Source organism: Amia ocellicauda, chromosome 14, assembly GCF_036373705.1.
Source record: "Amia ocellicauda isolate fAmiCal2 chromosome 14, fAmiCal2.hap1, whole genome shotgun sequence".
Lineage (NCBI taxonomy): Eukaryota > Metazoa > Chordata > Actinopteri > Amiiformes > Amiidae > Amia > Amia ocellicauda.
The window spans coordinates 25282767-25300431 of record NC_089863.1 but is presented as its reverse complement, the minus strand read 5'-3'; the positions used below and the strand labels follow the sequence as shown (position 1 = coordinate 25300431).

Genomic DNA, 17665 nt, shown 5'->3' with positions numbered 1-17665 from the left:
TGATTATATATAGGTTTTGATTTGATTGCGAAAGGTACATTCACATATATAAAGGTTTCCACCGTGTGGCCAAACTGCAGTACAGGCTGATGTTAAGAGGTGGTTTTGTATAGGTCTTTAATCCAGGAGGGCCACAGAGGGGTTGTGGATTAAATCAGGGGTTCCCACCAGCCCTGGTCCTGGAGGAGCCCCTAACCTGCTGGTCTTAGTTCAACCGAGCTCTCAATTACTTAATTGAACCCTTAATTGAACTAATAATTAGCTTACATTTGGATTTTTAAATTGTGTAACTGATATCAAGTTGGTTCCTTAATAAAATTGGTTCCTTATACAAATGTATACTTAAAAGCCCTACTGTTTAAAATAATTAAAAGGAAATTATTAGTTAAACTAAGTGTTCAATTAAGTTATTGAGAGCCTGGTTGGAACAAAAAAACAGCAGCATGTGTGACTTGAGCAACGCGTACATTTGAAATTATCAAACAAACAACAACAAAATAATAAGAAAAATAAAATAAATACATATACAAAGATATCATAGTGTCATCGAATACTTTGTACAAATACGCGGTTATTTGATTATTTATTTGGAATTAATCGGTAAAATACAAAGCTCTGTCAGGTGTGTTCCCCCAACCCTGATTTGCACCCAGTCTCATCTCTCTGTCACCTGATGCTGAACATGAAATTTCTGGTTATTTTGTCGAACTGTCGACCGGGGAGGCGGGATACTGACGAATTGCGGACGTGGGCGTTTGCAGATGGATTGTGTCGACCGGACGCAGGGCACCTTCTGGGTGACAGGGCAGGAGTCACATTTACCCCGTCCCCCGTGACGTGCCTGGCTTTTGACCCGTTAAGTAAGGAGATTCATTTTAGTAACTTGCACATCAGACGCATCGAGAAGGGTCTTTAATTAACTGCGGCTGCGTTTCCCAGGTGTGGACGCAAGGTGGCGGTCAAACATCCCTGACCGTTTAGCGTTTAGTGCTACACCCTTGGAATTCAATTAGAGGCGCTAATCTTGTTCTGCGTAGAATGGGGGGATGACAAAAAGATGAGATTTGCTTTCAGTGATCGTGCGAGATAAAATAGGAACAGATTTCCCTTGTAGAGACGGTCTAATAATAGTGCCTTTGCCTAAAAACTAAGCAAGGCAAGACTTAGAAAACCAGTAGCAGATCCCGTTGCCCGCGTTGCAACAGCCTACCAGTGGGCAGGCAATAGTAAACGTTCCATAATGTCCTGTGCAGGCCCTGATTATAACGTCATGCCCAAAGAAAATGGGTCCCAAAAAAGAACATCCCCAATGTCCTGTGAATGTCCTAGTTATTACGTCCTGGCATAACCAATAGGGAACCAAAAGGGAACATTTCCTAAAGTCCTGTGAATGTCAGGATTGTGACGTCATAACAAAAAACAAAAGGGGGCCGAACAGGAACGTTTCTAAATGTCAGGTAAACGTACATTTACCTGCTCTGACCACTACAAGGGAACTTTTTCTAATGCTCTGTGTAGGACCACTTTGTAACGTCAGGCATGGACCTGTTTATAACATTAATGATGTTTTCAGAACGTCCTTACAACGTCCCAAAAACTAAGAACGTTACATAAGGGAACCTAATTATAACTTTCCCTAAATTCTCAGAATTTCCTGTTAGCTGTATTATTATTATGATTACTATTATTAATAATACTACTATTATTATTATTATTATTATTATTATTATTATTATTATTATTATTATTATTATTATTATTGTTAATAATATTATAACAAGTTAACACCTTTTGAAAAATGCCACAGAAACATGTTGTGGCATTGGGATTCCCCAACTGCCGAGTCGGCGACCCCATTATCGCTGAGTGGGCGGTGTCCGACAGATCATTGACCGCTGCGGTGATGGCGTTGACAGCTCCCCCGAGAGAGGCGTCCGGACCGCACTGTATCAGCATTGAAAACTACTGCGTTAAAGCTAAAAGGGAAGAAAACGCCAGGCGAACATCAATCATAGTGGTGTCAGACCCCAGGCTTGGGGGGCTGCACTGTCTGCTGTTTTTTGTTCCAACATGAGCTCCCAATTACTTTTTGGTGATCATTTTATTATTATTATTATTATTATTATTATTATTATTATTATTATTATTATTATTATTATTATTATTATTTAAAGAAATAAAGAACAAAGAGGAAACATGTATTGTTACAACAAGTTGCCAATCTCGGTGGTGACCCCATTGTCCTATCCATTTTATCCCAGGGGACTTTGAATAATACAATCAGTTAGCACAGTTTAAGGCCAATTACTTAATTAATGTCATGATTACCTCGGGTAGGATTATCTATAACTTTCATATTTTATTTTTGTAGCCGATACCTTACAATTTGTTGATCGCCCAAAACAGTGAACCCACAGAACATTTCAGAATCTGGAGAGAAGGGTTAAATGGATCCAGTTAATTGTTTTATTAGACCAATTAAGAAGCCAATTAAGAAGTCTGACACCCTTGATTTAAAACAATACAATGAATATGCACGGGTACTGGGAATCGATACAGCCATTAAGCTATGTCTTAGAGGAGTCGTCTTTCCAAATACACATATACATATAGGCCTATATTTGCTGTATAAATTAAGGAAGATTATAGCCACCGCATGATAAATGCAATTAAGACAATCTAGTCTGCGGGCGAGGAGCATACAGGCTAGTTCAGATATTATTAGTAACTAATTATAAAGAGCGTGACGTGTAAAAAAAGGCTTCTTTCAATTAAAATCTCTGCGTCCCGCGTTCTAATTGCTAAAAAAAATGTGCGGCGTGAAATCGTGTGTAATCACTTTCCAGCACTGATCTCTCACTTTTTTAAACATTTGATTGAACTTTACCAAATACATTCATGTCACAAAATACATGACTCCAATAAATCTTTTGCCATGAAGGTACAGTCTCAACAGCACCCTCTGGGGAAGAACCAGAGAACCGGTGGATGAAAATGATCCATAACGCATTACAACTCAAATGTTACTCCCCCATTCCATACAATCACACAGTAAAAATGTGATTAACCGAGGATGTGCTCCGAGGCTTCGACCTATCAGATCTGTTACAGAATGAACTGACATATTTTCCATCCAATCAAAGGATCCAGAATGAACTAGGAGGTACGCATGCGTATTAGGAGTGTAGTGAGTCGGTGACGTTGGATAGAGAGATTGACATTGAGATTACCTGATATTGATTGGAAGAAGGTATGGCTGCTACCACATAAGTACTTACACACTAAAAAGTTTAGGGAAGTGTCCTTTCGAATAATCTATAGATATACCCTGCTAATGACTAAACAAAATCAAGAGGGATATTGATTTAAATTGTTCGTTTTTTACATCTCTATATTTCTGATCGATAACGTTTATAAAGAATTCTCTTAATTGTGGAAGATTGTGCCGCTTGGGTTCCTTGACGAGAGGGGGGAGAGAAAAAAAAAGTGTATTTAATTAATTTTATTCTTGTATTAACTAAATTCTATTTTCATAAACATAGATTTTCCAATACAAAGCCTCTCTTCTCTGTTCTCCCCAGTGATCTCGAGTAGTACATGAAAACTATTTCAAAATCCCAGAATAGAAACGCTGTTAAAACTGTCAATGTATGTATGTTTTTTAATGTATTTGCCACTGTATACGTTTCCTGGTATCCAAAAGTATCCTCCACTGTAAAAAGTAAAGGTTCTAATAAGACATTTTTTGGGTTCTTGGGGTTGATACTGTGGAGGAACCCTTAAAAGTTCTTATTAGAACCTTTTGCCAAGGTTCCTTGCAAACAAGGATCCTTACAGAACCTAAAATGTACCTTAAATAAACCGCGATCATGATGAAAAATGATTATTAAATGATCCCTTGTGTCTACGACGGATTTAATCGAACTTTTAATGAAAATAAATTCACGAAGAACCCAAAGGTTCTAAATAGAACAGCTTAAGAACCTTAACTTTTTAGTGTGCCAGACCTTTATGTTAAGTACTTAATGTGTTTATGTGTATGTTTGGATTTGTTTTTCTGATGTAAGATGTTTGTTGATGCTACATGTAATTTCCGACATTGAGATAGTGATAGTTCACTCAATCAATCATAAAATAAAATAAAGTAAACCAACATAAAATAAAGTTTAGTTGAGCATTTACATTCTAATTACCTTAATAATAATTATTATTATTCAAATTATGGGAGGTAGGTAGATTTTATCGCTTATCTTGGTTATAGAGCGTTTTTTGTCAGTTATGTTATTTTTCAGCAAATTTTTTTTTTTTTTTAGCCTTCTGATAAATTAGCTAGCTAGCTCTAGTACTCAACCGCCACTGATATATATATATATATATATATATATATATATATATATATATATATGTGTGTGTGTTAAAGGAATGACTGGATGTTCTGGGTCTTATCAATACTTTCAACCAGCCTCCCACACTCTACCCCCCTCCACACACACACACATTTTTTTTTTTTTTTTGAGGTGGAGCCTGCGAGCCCCTCTTCTTCAGAGCAGGCTATAAGGCAGAGATAAAAACCAAGAGGACATTCGAGAGAGGGTGGAGAAAACGACAAGAAAAACGCTGCTGCTCTGTACACATTTCTAGATAACGTTTATTTTCATTAATTTGGTATTATTACCCGGTGGCGGAGAAAGAACAAGGCGCGATTCTAGAAGAGTCGCAGATACGGGAGATATACCTATCAATCAATCCAGAACGAATACGACATTGAGATAATAATAATAATAATAATAATAATAATAATAATAATAACAATGAATGCTTTGATCTTTATCGGGTCTTTAATTTCACTGGCATCTGCCTCCAATAACGAGAGGCTCCCGAGGCTGCAGTTCACTCTGCAAGGTAGGGTGTTTTCTTCTTTTCCCTTCATGTATGCTAGACGAGTGTAATGATATCGCCTTTCGCATGATGAGGGGTCGGTGGTCTATTCGCGAGTGGGGCAGCTAGGAGGTTTGGGTCCGTTTTTACAGAAAGGAAAGCTCAGGGAAATCAGTCAGGGTCCATAACGATTGATGCATTCACGTCTCGGTGAACTGAGGAGATGTGATGCAAATTACCAGACGCCTCCCTGCGAGACAAGGATGCAGGACGGATGCTGCTTCCTTAATTGGCATAGCACGACTGTGATGCCGTTAGTGGCAGAACAAATAACCGTTGCACACTTTTTTGATTCATATAACTTTTTTTTTTTTTTTTTTTTTTTTTTTTTTAGGTTTGCATGCAAGAATATCGTGTTAACAATCTTGTGTTCGTTTAAATGGTTGTTGTTTACAGTGTGCAAGTGGGGCTTGAGAATGAGTGCGGTGTTTCATAAATACATAATGTAATGGGGATTAATGAGAAACTAAAATACTACGTTTCGATTGGAATCATATTATTATTATTATTTTTTTTATTATTATTATTTCTGCGGTAACCCTGCGTTGCACAAACACTGTCGTGCGTAACAATGCGGTACAGTTTTCCTCGGTGAAAACACATTGATGCATCCCAAATAATGTCTGCTTTTGTACGCGGAGCACGTACGCCACGTGCCGAAAACAAACAAACAAACAAACAAACAAAAAAACAGCACGTCCCAAAGAAGGATGCTCCACGATGCACCGGGTGGATGTGTGAGCAGGATAGTGCTCAACATGTGCATTAGTTAGTGAGGGCGCAGGCTGTGCAAGCGGGCCAACGGGGGGCCCACCGTGAATACGCAACGGTCACCATGGATACTTGTATGTGCTGAGGGTTACAAGCTAGTGCAAACAAAAAAAATAAGAAGAAAAAACACTGCATTCCTTTGATTAGAAATATTTGTAGGGAACTGTGTTGTTTCTTTCTATTGTGTGTCTACATCGATTTATACAGACAGATGCGTCTTTATTGGCGGTTGTGCGGCTCTGTGCGCTGCGCAACTGCAATGCAGGTGCAGGCGCTGACGAGCTGAGCGGGGGCTGCAGCAGGAGCGCGACACCGGCAGAGCCCCGCCGTACCGACCTCGTTACAAGCGCACTCCCCAGGCAGTGGTGGAAAATTCCACACACACACACACACACACACACACACACACACACACACACACACACACACACACACACACACACACACACACACACACACACACACACCCCCCCCCCCTCTTCATTACAAGAGGACGTCGTTACGCCACCTGAATTGCAGATGCGTATCACATTTTGTGGATAGCGTGTTATTATTTCCATCATGATGTTGTTAGGTCTTATATATTATTATAGGTCTATTGTTTTATTGATGTTTTGCATTGTAGTCTTAGCCATTCATTCATTCATTCTTGGTGTCCGACTGAATGCATGATACCCTTCTGTTAGTTTCCTAAAGCAATTAACTAATTAAAAACAATAATAATAATAATAATAATAATAATAATAATAATAATAATAATAATAATAATAATACAATAGTAGTAGTAGTAGTAGTAGTAGTAGTAGAATAGGTACCGTGGCCTTTAATATATCACATCGTCCCATTGCAAAGCGCTGCGGTCTTTTTGTGCGACTTCCAGAAAGCACGGTGCTGGCAGCTACATGGCACGCACTGCAGGAGGCGGAATTCTCCACAGTGAAGATATTTTAAAAGGCAAATAATATATATATTTTTCTTTTAAGAATTCCTCTGCTGTTTAAACATTATTACATTTTAATTATTTGATGCAACTTTTAATATAAATACGGATTATCCTCCCTCTCTTGCTGTTTTTAGCAGCGGCTAGAGGTGTAAAATATATACGACTTCCAGCTTATCAGTTTTCATATCAAATATGTAAGAACACATGTGATTACTATAGGTCTGTGCGTGTGTGTAAAGAAATTACGAATAGCTATCTTAACGTGTTCTGCTTGCATTTCTTAAACCAAACATATTTTCCAGAGCCCGCACGGTTTCATTATGCCAACCCTGAGAACTACACATCGCTTTTCCACCAAGAGGGCACTGACGTCATCTATATTGGCGGCCGAGCTGTGATCTATGTGCTGAATTTCACGGAATCCGGGCTGAAGGAGACGCAGGTAGGCTTGGCGAAGCAGTTACAGGATCTTACCACAAGGGTGCGGGATTTGTCTATCAAGTTGCAAATAAGAGGCCGTGCAAAGTGGATGTTTTGTGGTTGTGGAGTTGGGTTACAACTATAACAACTGTCGTGCTGTAATCCATACACACGACAAATAGATTGCACAGTGCAGCACAATATAGAAAAGATACACACACTGTAATGAAACAGACATGCACTTACAGTAAGGTATGCTAAACAAGGGGGTATTCCATCCAGTCTCAGTCCTTGCCTAGCCCATCTCAGTCTTCACCTTTCCTTTCCCAGATTCCGGTGACGTTAGATGAGAATGGCAGAGAAGCCTGCCTGGACAGACGTGCTGCACCAGAGGTAAGGAGAAGCAAAGAGCAAGAGTGCTGACACCCCCGTCCACTCTGATACAGGGCCAGGTGGCTCTGTTTTTTTTTGTTTGGGGTGGCAAGAGATATAGTAGGGTGGCTGATCACCTTAACTTGCCTGAACAATGATAACTGTTAAGAGTACAGCTTTAAACCACCTTCTATAGGTGTAATTTGATCAGATGACCAGGTGTGCTTTTCTCTTGGGTGTAAGTGGTTCCTGGAGTTTGCATTTTTGTTTTGTTATTTGCTTTCTGTCTTATTTAATCTGTTATGTTTATTTTTTCAGGCCGAGTGTGAGAACTTCATCACCGTTATTCAGAAAGTCAACGACACTTTTGTGATCTGTGGCACAAATGCTGGTAGCCCCAAGTGTTGGCTTTTGGTAATGGTGTTTATTCATTTATTTATTATTAATAATAATAATAATACAACCACACAACTTCCATATGTATTTTTGTTCCCAGTGGTTGACCTGTACAAACGCTGGGCACACTTTACAATAATGGGCACAGCTTCCTAGTCAATGCATGTATTAATGTCACAGGAATGAAACCTGAATATCTCAAGCATTTCTCAAGCTTCAGAGCTCAAAGGAAGTGTGTGATTTTGTGGGTGTTTTTTTAATCATTGCAAAGCAGTAGCAAAGTCTGATCTTCTTGGCCACATGTTTCTCTCCCCTTTTTCAGCAAAATGAAACTGAGCTGACAGACACAACCAGCAATGGCCAGCTGATGGTGGCCTCCCACATCACCCCGCCATTCCCCTCTCAGCGATCCATCAGTCTTTCCACAGGTAAGCCAAATATGTGTAAAATAGAAAAGTAAAAAAATGTGTATTCATACTTTATTGGATATTTATTGGAGCGGCATTCTCGGTGTTCTTATTTTTCTTCAAAATGGGAACAAGATCCTTCCCAGCTTCTTATCAGCAGTCAGTTGTGTGATGCCATGGGTCTTCTGGAGAATGGACAACAAATGGCAAAGATTTTACATGTACAAAAAATGATATTATAAAATGCACGCTTTAGTCCAAACTAGTGCTACTCACAGAACTTCTGGGAAAGTCGTTGGAAGTCACCACTAATATTTAAATACTCGAGTAGGATGCTATTTCTCTGGTTTGAAGGAGGAAGATGTGTCAGGTCAACCACCGGGGCTTCCGTACTGAAGAGGCATGTTGTGGCCCAGCCGTACCGCAGGGTTGTAATGCTGTGCCTGTCTGTCTCTCAGAGGGGAACCTGTACTCGGCGCTTTCCGCATCCGGGCAGGGGGGAGGCTCCATCCGTCGCACCTACGGCCCCCGCAGGCTGCTGAAGACTGAGGACAAGTGGCTGCAGAGTGAGTGAGGGACCTGGGTTTGGAAGGGGGATGGGGTAGGGATTGAGGGTGGTGTGAAGGGGTAGCAGGTTTTGTTTTTATGGCTTTCAAAATTAACATGGATTGTATTTGGCAAAATCTAGTTTTAAACCTTTTAAATCACCCTAGATCAAGATGTCTGCTAAATAAGTGAATAATAACAATGAAAGGGTTCTTTACAGTGCTGGTATATATACAGATCCCTTCCAAAATGAAACAAAACATGGGTATGGGCTGGGTGGTGCTGTCTGGGGTGATGTAATGTGTATGCAAAAGCCCCTCTCTACCTCTGTCTCAGACCCTGAGTTTGCTGGTGCGGCCATGGTCCCCGGGGTGTCTAGCCACAAGGAGGAGATCTACTTCTTCTTCAGCGAGAAAAACAGGACAGCCACTGTAGACGAGGACCCTTACCGGGCAAGAATTGGGCGTGTCTGCATGGTAAACAAATAAACAAAACTGTAATTGCCTTAACCCCACCTCTCCTCCTACTGGCACTGAAGCTCATCTGAACTGAGCGGGGCTCAAAAGTCAGTGGAAAAAGGTGGCATTCCAATCCAGTTTCAGATTGTTTCTAATTTGTTATGTGAATGGGGACCAGGTGAGAGCATTGCTGGGTTAAAATACAACCAGCTGAAGCTAGGAAGGGGAGGTTAGGTTACTAATGGGGTTACCGTAGCGACTGAAATGTGTCGTGACCTTTTTTTTTGTTTTGTTTGGTGGCGTGTCATCTCCGGAAACGCAGGTGGATGAAGGGGGCATCAAGAACGTTCTGCCCGATTCCTGGACCACGTTCCTGAAGGCTCGAATCATGTGTGGTGTGCGCAACAGCCCCCAGCAATACAATCGCTTCAAGGAGGCCTTTCTCCTGACTGGTGTGGAGAAGAGGACCGGAGTCCTGTACGGAGTCTTCGCCAATGCCTGGTGAGAGGTTCTAGTGACTCATCCACCAAGATCTTGGGGCTCGAGCAACTGTAATGATCTGGGTAGCTGAGGGAGTTTCTGGGGGGAGGGGTGGTCAATGAACTTCCCCCAGGACTCCTCTAGAATGGTTCAGTTCAGGATGTGTCCTATAGCCTGGATTCAAATGGTGTAGCTAGTTTGGGGGGATATAGAACTTGACCTAGAGCTGGAAATGAAGAACAGCTGATTAGATAAGAGTTTGTAGGAGATCCTGACCCCATCCTGTCCTTACTTCTTGCTCAGGGACTCTACTGTGGTGTGTGCTTACTCCATCGAGGAGATAGACAAGAGTTTCAGCACATCCAAACTGAAGGGCTACAGCAGCAGCCTGCCAGCACATCGGCCCGGAACGGTAACGCACCCCCCCTCTCGCCCCCGACTCTAATCCCTTCGCAAGTGCTTATCTACCTACCTGTCTGTCTCTTTCTACCTTCTTTCTATTCACCCCTCCCCTTTCCTCCCTTTCCCTCTCTCTTTCCACCCTCTTTCTCTCCTCCTTCTGTTCCTCCTTCCCCTATCTTCTTCTGTCTCTCTTAACCTTTTTTCTCCTTCTTTCTCCTTCCCACCATCTTTCTCCCTTCCTTTCCTTATCACTGTCCCTCTCCCCGCTCTCACTCTCTCCAGTGTGCGTTTAAGAATGTCACCTCCACCTTGGCAGCCAAGACCCTGAGCGTGATCCGAGACCACCCCGAACTTGAGGGCGCCATCCAGCCAGTGGGGAAAGGTCCTCTGACCCTGCCCACCACGCAGAGATTCACCAAGGCCGCTGCCGACATGGTGCTGGGAGTCAACGATGAACACTACAGCATCCTGTACCTGGGCACAGGTGAGAGGGAAGGTGGAGTGTATGATGGTGCCAACTCCTATTGGTGAAGCACATATCCACAGGCACAATATGCATCTGGAGGCTCCAGCTTTGATCCTGGAGAGCCCCACCTCAGCAGGTTTTTGTAGCCCCGCCCCTTTAATTATTGCCTCCTGATTGGTCGATGTGTTATTGCTGCCACCCGCATGACAACAACAGCGCACACACAACGTTGCAATCCCTAAATAAAACCTATGGCAAGCCTGTCTGGACAAACTACGGTCAGCACTTGTCCATGGAATGCCTCAGCTGCAATTCAGCCTGGCCAGTTTGGTCTTGCGACTTCAATGGCAATATTTGGCAATGGACACCGATGGGCTAGTCGGCCGCAATGCAAATGTGTGCCGTGCATCCATCGGGTTCAAGAAAAGACTTCACGTTGCATCACTTAAATTAATCAATTTAATAAAGCTGAAGGAAGACACAGCACACTCTGGGCCCCCAGTGGAGTGGACTGGGTAGTGCAGTCCTGAACATCTCCAACTCCCAGCTCATTGTACTGGTTGTATAACTTCAAATGTTTCTTATGTAAACTGTAAGATGCCCTGGGTAAGGGTGTCTGCTCAGAAGAAATAATAATAATACTAATAATAATAAAGTGACGGCGATGATGTTCTCTCTCTCTCTCTCTCCCTCCCTCCCTCCCTCCCTCCCACCTCCTCTCTCCCTCTCTCCCCTCTAACTCTCTCAATCCCTTCTGTCTTCCTCTCTCTACTCTCTCTCTTCTATCTCCCTCCCTCCTTCTCTCTCCCTTCTCTCTCTCTCTCTACTCTCTCTTCTGTCTATCTCCCTCCCTCCTTCTCTCTCTCTCTCTCTCTCTCTCTCTCCTCAGACAAAGGGAATGTTCTGAAAGTGCTGCATACCACTGAAGTAGCTTTCATCATCTCCCAGTACTCCCTGTTCAACACCGAAACCCCAGTTACCTCCCTGGCCATTGACTCCCAGAAGGTATTGAGGCGTCATGCAGATTATGTTGTTCTATACACACACGCGTACATGCACACTCATGAAGTATCCAGATATAAAGTAATTGGGTAAACGCCAAAACCCAAAGCACTCAATGAAAGAATTATAATAACCAAAACCTTTATTGATATCTGGAAGATAAAAACGAACCCGATATTCCCTTCGTATGCAATGGCCTGACCAGAAGTGGGGTACGCACAATTGCACACATTGTGACTCAACGAGATATTCATAATAACTTTGCTCATACTAGGACACAAACTACTCGCATTCACACAAGACTTTCATCTCTCCCTCAGGGCCACCTCTATGTGGGCACCTCCTCTGAGATACAGCGCCTCCCCCTGGCGGACTGCCGACTCTACGGGGACAGCTGCCGAGAATGCGTCCTCTCCCGCGACCCATACTGCGGCTGGGACAAAGGCAGTGACAAATGCGTGGCGGTCCCCAAGGGATACAATATCAGCTCTAGGTATGAAACGACTTGTTTTAAATCACGCCTGTGTGTGTGTTTTGCTTTGCGTTATCGTATATTCGCTGGCAATATGTTAATTGCACTGGCGATCCTACGGGTTTGGTACGCCCATACAGTGCCACTGCATGTGAAGTGAAACAGAGCAGAATTGAAAGAGAGAGAGGTGATGTGAGAGAGTGAGTGAAACCAGGATCTTGTTAATTCCTTGTGTCTTTTTCTTTGCCCCCATAGCAGCACCATTCTTCAAAGCCTGGACCAATCCAACACCTCCGTGTGTGGAGACTCTGCAGGTAGGTCCACAATGCACAGATTTAACTTTCTTGCATTCTAAAGATACATCAATAATCACAATTTTTTTAATGGATTCTTACTCCCCCTTTTTAGTCTAGCTGCAGAAGACAAAGCACAAATAATGAGGAAAGCAATCTATAATATTCCCACTGCCCTCCTTGAGAACTGGCATCTCAGACATTAACTGCCACAGCTCTGGAACTCAATATAACACACGTCTCACACTTTCTTTTGCCAAGCATTAAACCCAGGTACCAAAGTGCTAAGTGTGTACAGTCTACTTGCCTGGTGACTTGGGGTTAAATAGTTTTGAAGACCTTGTTCAACGGTTCAAACATATATACGCCATGCTGTGTTCTTAAGGGTTAAGCTACTGTAGTAACTGCACAGCAAATGCAATATACAGCTTATACCAAATATATACCAAATATACCAAAACAAGCTTAAAAAAGAGTTGTGTGTCTTTGTTATTGTTGCTGAATGCCATTCTTAACCCAGCCATTAGCAGTCAGGCATAAGTACTAGAGCAGAGGGGAAGGGTTGAGGGGTGAAAGACGGACGTGCTACTGCTGGAAAATTGAAAAGTGTCTGAGATGCAGCTGGCGGGGCCACTACAAATTACAAGGGGAAAAAAGCAGGGATGAAACTGTCCCTTTGAAAGATCATTCAACACTGAAACAGGGTTCAGGAAGAACGTCGCACAGATACTGTAGAAACAAATTGTGCGCTCATGATCTCGGTCCTGGTGCAATTTTTACCCTAGAGCAACTGATTTTTTGTTCCCCTTCTCTCTCTCTCTCTCTCTCTCTCTCTCTCTCTCTCTCTCTCTCTCTCTCCCTTCAGATCTAAAGGCCCCCAGCACTGACCCCAAAGAGGTGCTGGTGGATCAGGACAGCCCAATCCTGCTGCCATGTCCGGTCCGTTCCTACCACGCCTACTACACCTGGGAGAAGGACAACTGCCAGAAACGTTACCCCTGCTCTATCAGCGGGGGGTCCTGCATCCTCGCGCCCACCCCTGACCTGCCCCTCAAAGAGGGCATCTTCCGCTGCGTGGCCCTGGAGAATGGCCGCAAAGAGGAAATCGTCTCCTACCACCTGGTCTTCAACGGCGCCCTCCCCAGTGCCCCGGCCTGTGCCTCCCTGGCTACGTCCTTCCTGCTAGCAGCCATTACTGTCTGGCTACTGTAGGAAACCCATCACAGTGTAGCAAAGAGAAATCGCTATACTGCCATTTCTACTACTGATGATACAGTGGAGGGTCAGTCCACTAAGCACTTAGCACTTTGGTACCTGGTTTCAGTGCTTAGTGGGGAAAAAAATATTAAATGAAATGCAAAAGTGCAAAGAAGTCTTACATATATGTATTATTATTATTATTATTATTATTATTGGTTTTAAATATGTTGCCTGCTGTAGAGATGCTGCTTTCTTTTTTTCTTCAGCAACTAAAACCTGAGATCAGTGAAAATGCACCTTATTTAGGATATTGAGAATTTTAGTTTGGCGTATTTGTTTTTAATGCAAGTATATATCTGGGAACTGAGAATGGCTCTGTATGATTTACCGCTGGTTCACGAGCTGATCCTTCCTTGGTGACACGCAAGCTTTATTTCTGGCTGTTGCTGGGAGATCTGAAGTTTTTCTTTTTTTTTTCATAACACATCCATAGGCTGATTGAAAAAAATAAAATAAAACGAGACGTTTCTTATTCAAAATCACCTTTCAAACTCTACTTCGATTAAAAAAAATCCTTTTCTTGATACAAAGGCAGTTATCTTTTTTTTTTCCCAGTTTCTTGGATAACCAGGTACCAAGTCATGGCAGTGCTAAGAACTTTGTGTACACGGACCCTTGAGTTGTGAGAATATGATTCTTACACTCTATTGTTACTATAATTTATTTGGGGGATGGGGGATTCTCTACATTTTAAAATTGAATGTTAAATTATGGATTTGTGTAGTGGGGAGCCCTAAAGAAAATTACAAAAAAAATCCTACAGAAATCTAATATACCGTGTGTTTATATGTACTCAGAGCCATCCCATTTTTCAACAGGCAGCCTCAACTAAGCTAGCAAACTGACTTGGCACAACACCAAACCAAAAAGGGAGCAGACACAAACCGTCAGCATCTTCAATTACAGGGGGCGGTGTGGGAATCCTATACGAATCCACTTTTGCCTGGCCCTCATTCTGTAGAAAACCACGGAATTTTGCAGGATTCTAGATTCTTCTATTACAACAAACAATCTATACATAATTATCTTGACAGGGGAAAAAAAGATTAACGCACTGCATGCATTTTGTATTTGCTGTGAAAACTGGCTAATTGATGCATTGATGCTGGTTTCCGTTTACTCGGCAGAACTGAGCAAAGATCTCTAGCGATGTGGACAGTAAGCATTATGAATCTACTAAAACTCACAGGTGGACAGGAATATTTTCACACTTTGCCAGAATGCCTTTAAAGCAGGGATATAGAAACTCAATGCATGTTCAAACATCTCTTCAGTTTCCACCTTGCTGCTGTCTCCAGGCTAGAAATCTCGATAAATTGCTCTGTAGGTTTCCATAGGATTTTTTTCTCTCTTTTTTTGTGGGTTTTTTTAATGGGAGAGAAACAGGAGAGGCAACTTAAACTGGTGTGACGGAGACTGATGATTGCCACAGAGGATTATGGGTAGAGATTGGGGTTGTTAAACTCTTGTTGTCTTGCCCACGCTCCATACTTCATACTGGTTAACCCTGGCACCAACAGAAATCAACAAGAATTTTGAATTGGAATGTAATAAGACTAACAACCAAGAGGAGAGAAGAGGGAACAAATAATTTGTCACAGATCACAAACTTAAAAAACACCACATCCCTCTCCTTGCCTCTCCCTCCTTTTCTCCAGTCGATCACATGTTTCTACGGTGGCTCGTTAATGCCATGAAAAAAAAACGTAGTTATGTCACGATCACAAGAAAATCTCAGGATGTCGATATTACAAGCCAGTAGGAGGTGATGGGTAATCCGTAGCTAGATCCTTTTTTGGTTGTGTTTTGTTTTCCCTGCATATGACCTCAACGAGCCACCGTATGTCTCCCCAGTTTTTGCCAATTCGTTTTTCTCGCCTCGTAAGGAACACGCTGTCACGGGTTTGTGACGTATTGAGCTGCTCTTTTGATCACCTCATCTGCCTCGTGCTTTTTGTACCTTTTTGCACTGTCTGTGCCTCCTGCCAAATCACTCCTCTCGTTTTGCACTCAGTCACTGGCACATTCGCTCACTGCCCATTCTTGCGTGCGCAAAACGACCCATCGATCCTTTTCGGGTTTGACCCAGATTGCGTTTCTTTCACAAGGAATGAACTGACGTTATCTCCCTCACATCACACAAATGAAGTGGAAAGGGAGGATATATCTGATATCCAAATTAGTCAGGTGGACAGCTGTCGTGCTGTAGTCGCAGACGTTGTTTGAGCGAGCAGTTTACACGCAGAGAGAACCATGATATGGGAGAATTAGATGGTGATATCCACAGTCGTCATCGTTTCTCTGCCATCTTGGAGACCGTAACAGTACATGTGTCAACCTATATCTTTAAAATGGAGTGAGATCATCGACATTTGCACATGAATGTTGGTTTCATGTTTTGTTTTTTGGTTGTTTTTTAATTTTTTAACCTGATCCTCCTGAGTTTTTGACGCAAACATGCACTCGCATCATCACTTCACGATCACTGCAGGGAAACTCCACCAAAGTGCAGATGTGCTGTGCGCAGTAGCCCCTTAACCTCAAGGAACTAAAGGGAAAGGATCAGGGGATGAAATCTCATGAGATGGGTTTTTGGTTTTATGCACCTGGTCCTGTCAAATCGTTGGTGACTTTCTGTGTGAAGAGATGCGATCGCTGTGTTTCTAGTGATGAGACTCAAAGACTGTCCAGCACTAGCCAAAGGCAACTGACAGACTGATCTATATTAATTTTATATGAATTACAGGTTATCTCCCTTGCAGTAAACCTGATTGATGTCTGCATCTTTTTTTCAATTTCTTCCCCTCAACCACTCTTTTTCACCATCGTCCCTTAATTAAATAAGATGTGGGCCTCTCTGTAGTAGTTAAGTGAGTTGCTGTTCTATAAGAGTTGCAGATCTTAGAATAACCGTGCGATTTTCGAAGCCTGCAAAATGATTTTCTGGGAACCATTCTTGTTTAATTATTACAGCTGTTCTTCAACGTAGTAACATATTTGTGAGAAAACAAGAGCTGGTCTGATATATATTATTGTATTGTACTGTGGGGTTCTGTCCAAGACAAGACTCAAAACCCGTTCTCCCACGCCACAGTGCAGCGACCTGACCGCAACACTACAAGGCCCAGGCCCAGGCCAATATTTAGAATCTTGTTTTTTTTTAGGTTTATTCAATGTTTATTTTATAGTTTTTTTAGATAAGTGTGCAATGTGAGATGCAAGCAGGCTCCTTCCAAAAAGAGTTCATAGCATGAAACCGAAGTTTGTGTCTGGACAGTCTTTGAACGAACACACCATTTGCCAAACACATTGTGATAACCTAACATGCACCATTATCTACATACTTTTATATATTTTTTAAAAAACAATATATAATATATATATACATACTATAAATATATGTAAATGTAATGATATCAAAGAATGACGCTATTCAATACCCTTTACTGTACATGTTTAGTAACAGAAATAAAGTAAGAAAACAATGAAGGCTCAGTGTGTCCCTATTTCTGAGGAGCTTTTTGATCTCTCCTTCTCCTTTCTTCATTTTCTGTCTCACATCTTTCATTCTGTCTTTTGTTGTTTCTTTCATTCTCTCATTGCTGTAGTAGCTCCTTACAATGCAACAGTTTCCTCCACCTCTTTATCCTCCAAGATAGCATTTGACTGTTACAGCTTAGGAAGATAAAGAGGACAGCGCAATTCCTCTTGTTGTAAAGTGTATAACACCATTATTTTGATTCTAACGGCAGTTGATGCTGTTGTTGGTTCAAATTACCCACAATGTAAAATGCTTGCTTAGTGACACTTAAAATGGCGACACTGGTCTTAAAACTTTGTTACTTTGTATCTTTTAGATGATGTGAGGTATACAGTCATGTTGCAGCCATTCTTCTTGCTGTAGACCAAAATGAACAGGTGAGCCCATCCAATGATAAATAGTGTTTGACAAGTTAGCATCCATTTGAACTTGCTCTGTACAAGTGACTGTCAATGAATGTAGCATTTATCTACTATAGATTGATCCCAAACCAGCCAG

At 42.0% G+C, this 17665-nt stretch overlaps 1 protein-coding gene across 1 annotated transcript; it reads left to right on the top strand.

Annotated features, from left to right (window-relative positions):
- The first annotated feature begins 4521 nt into the window (after positions 1–4521).
- On the top strand, positions 4522–17111 carry LOC136767523 (semaphorin-7A). The gene is made up of 14 exons (XM_066721361.1): positions 4522–4902; positions 6955–7094; positions 7403–7465; positions 7763–7858; positions 8163–8268; positions 8706–8813; positions 9130–9269; positions 9574–9752; positions 10035–10143; positions 10416–10617; positions 11489–11604; positions 11922–12094; positions 12329–12387; positions 13232–17111. Exons 1-14 carry the CDS (start codon positions 4812–4814, stop codon positions 13576–13578), a joined length of 1929 nt encoding a protein of 642 aa, XP_066577458.1. The 5' UTR covers positions 4522–4811; the 3' UTR covers positions 13579–17111.
- The last annotated feature ends 554 nt before the right edge of the window (positions 17112–17665 follow it).

What these genes read in the sequence shown, in the direction of transcription:
- LOC136767523 (XM_066721361.1), top strand. Translation starts at nt 4,812, where the DNA reads ATGAATGCTTTGATCTTTATCGGGTCTTTAATTTCACTGGCATCTGCC. An exon ending in GCTGCAGTTCACTCTGCAAG is followed by an intron (nt 4,903 to 6,954) that starts GTAGGGTGTTTT and finishes CATATTTTCCAG; the next exon opens with AGCCCGCACGGTTTCATTAT. An exon ending in CGTGTGTGGAGACTCTGCAG is followed by an intron (nt 12,388 to 13,231) that starts GTAGGTCCACAA and finishes CTCTCCCTTCAG; the next exon opens with ATCTAAAGGCCCCCAGCACT.